At 33.6% G+C, this 1,467-nt stretch overlaps 1 protein-coding gene across 1 annotated transcript in view; it reads right to left on the bottom strand.

The window, feature by feature from the left end:
• Rhot1 (ras homolog family member T1) overlaps positions 1-1,467 on the bottom strand; it is an 85,423-nt gene that overhangs the window by 55,397 nt on the left and 28,559 nt on the right. Inside the window, exon 4 of the mRNA XM_023719855.1 lies at positions 279-322. Within this exon, the coding sequence (XP_023575623.1) occupies positions 279-322 (44 nt within the window). The remainder of the gene's footprint in view (positions 1-278; positions 323-1,467) is intronic.

The following is a 1,467-nucleotide window of genomic DNA, read 5'->3' as shown; positions in this document are numbered from 1 at the left end:
AGAATGCATACAATATGTTAATTATTGAAACTGTCCTACCATTTTGGTTTGAAACTGTCTCATTGCTATTTGTTTCTCAATAAATTTATGGGGAAAAAAATTTAAAAAAATAGAAACATATTCCTAACAAGTTACAACTTACAGTAAAATATACACAAAAATCAGCAATTACAATAAAGAATTAAAATTCTTGGTGAGAAAATGGAAAAAAAAGGTAGAAAAATCATCACTATTTTTCCACCAAAACAAACCCCTTTACAATTATTTTTGTAACTCACCTGTGATATTTCTTGATGAAGCTGTTCATCACTCTGTTCTGCTTCTACAAATAACAAAAATTCAGTAGTTCATGTTCAAACACTTCCATAAGACTAACAGTCAAGCTAAAAATCTATACCACAGGGTGCCCAGCTAGCTCAGTCGGTAGAGCATGAGACTCTTAAAATCTATACCACACTCACCTACCATCCCTCAAAATGACTTGGATGATTTGAAACTGTCTCATTGCTATTTGTCTGTCAATAAAATTATGGGGAAAAAAATGACTTGGAGGTTAGTGTCAGATTAGGTAGCAAAGACAGGGACAAGCCAGGGTAGAGCGAGTTACACTATGGATAAGGGAACTAGCCAGCAATGAAAGATAAAACCACAAAAGGATAACTGAGACACAGGAGAGCAGAAACACTGTGTGGTAAATCTAGGCCAGCATCTGCTCCAGAGTTGAGGAAGGCCAGGCAAAAAGGACCAGCAACCCAAGAGAGAAGATTGAGTGCTTCAGAGTCAGAAGTCCAGACAGTCTATCCACACCAGGGCCAAAGGCCAAGTGCGCGGCTGATATTTAGACCACCTTAGCTTACTTGCTGCCTTTCCCTCAGTAACCTGTTACTTCTCATATATAAACTGGTCAAACCTTCAATATCTTTCTGTATGTTGAGTGAGTAACAGATTAAGGCCTTAAGTCTAAAACGGAAGTAAATCTAGTGGCTAAATGTACTAAAAAAGAATAATTTTCTAAATAAGGCTTATTGAGTCAGAAGAGATTCACTCTTCCTTAACAGTAGTTCTACAACAGTAGTCTGACAGACATAAAATGGACACCTCATATGTAACTGTTAATTTTCTAGTAGTTAAGCTTTAAAAGGTGAAAAGTTTATTGACTGCAAAACAAAATTAAAATTTCAACATATATTCAACACAAAAATTGAGATATTTTACATCTTCTCTTTCATTAAATACTTAAAAGTCTCAGCTATATTTTACACTAATAGCACATTTCAGTTTATTTGTTTACTTATTTATTTTTCATGGAAAATTTTGCATTTATTTTCCTCAAAACCAAATGCTGGGATATCATGACATTTAAAGATCAATGGCTTCAGACAGTCTTTGGATTTAATAAATAATTACAATAGTCACATTCACATCTATGTAAAAATTCAAAATGAAAAAGTTACTTTTTTTTTTTTT

This window comes from Octodon degus, unplaced genomic scaffold (assembly GCF_000260255.1).
Source record: "Octodon degus isolate 3935 unplaced genomic scaffold, OctDeg1.0 scaffold00072, whole genome shotgun sequence".
Taxonomy (NCBI): domain Eukaryota; kingdom Metazoa; phylum Chordata; class Mammalia; order Rodentia; family Octodontidae; genus Octodon; species Octodon degus.
The sequence above is the reverse complement of the archived record's forward strand: the minus strand, read 5'-3'. Positions and strand labels throughout refer to the sequence as shown.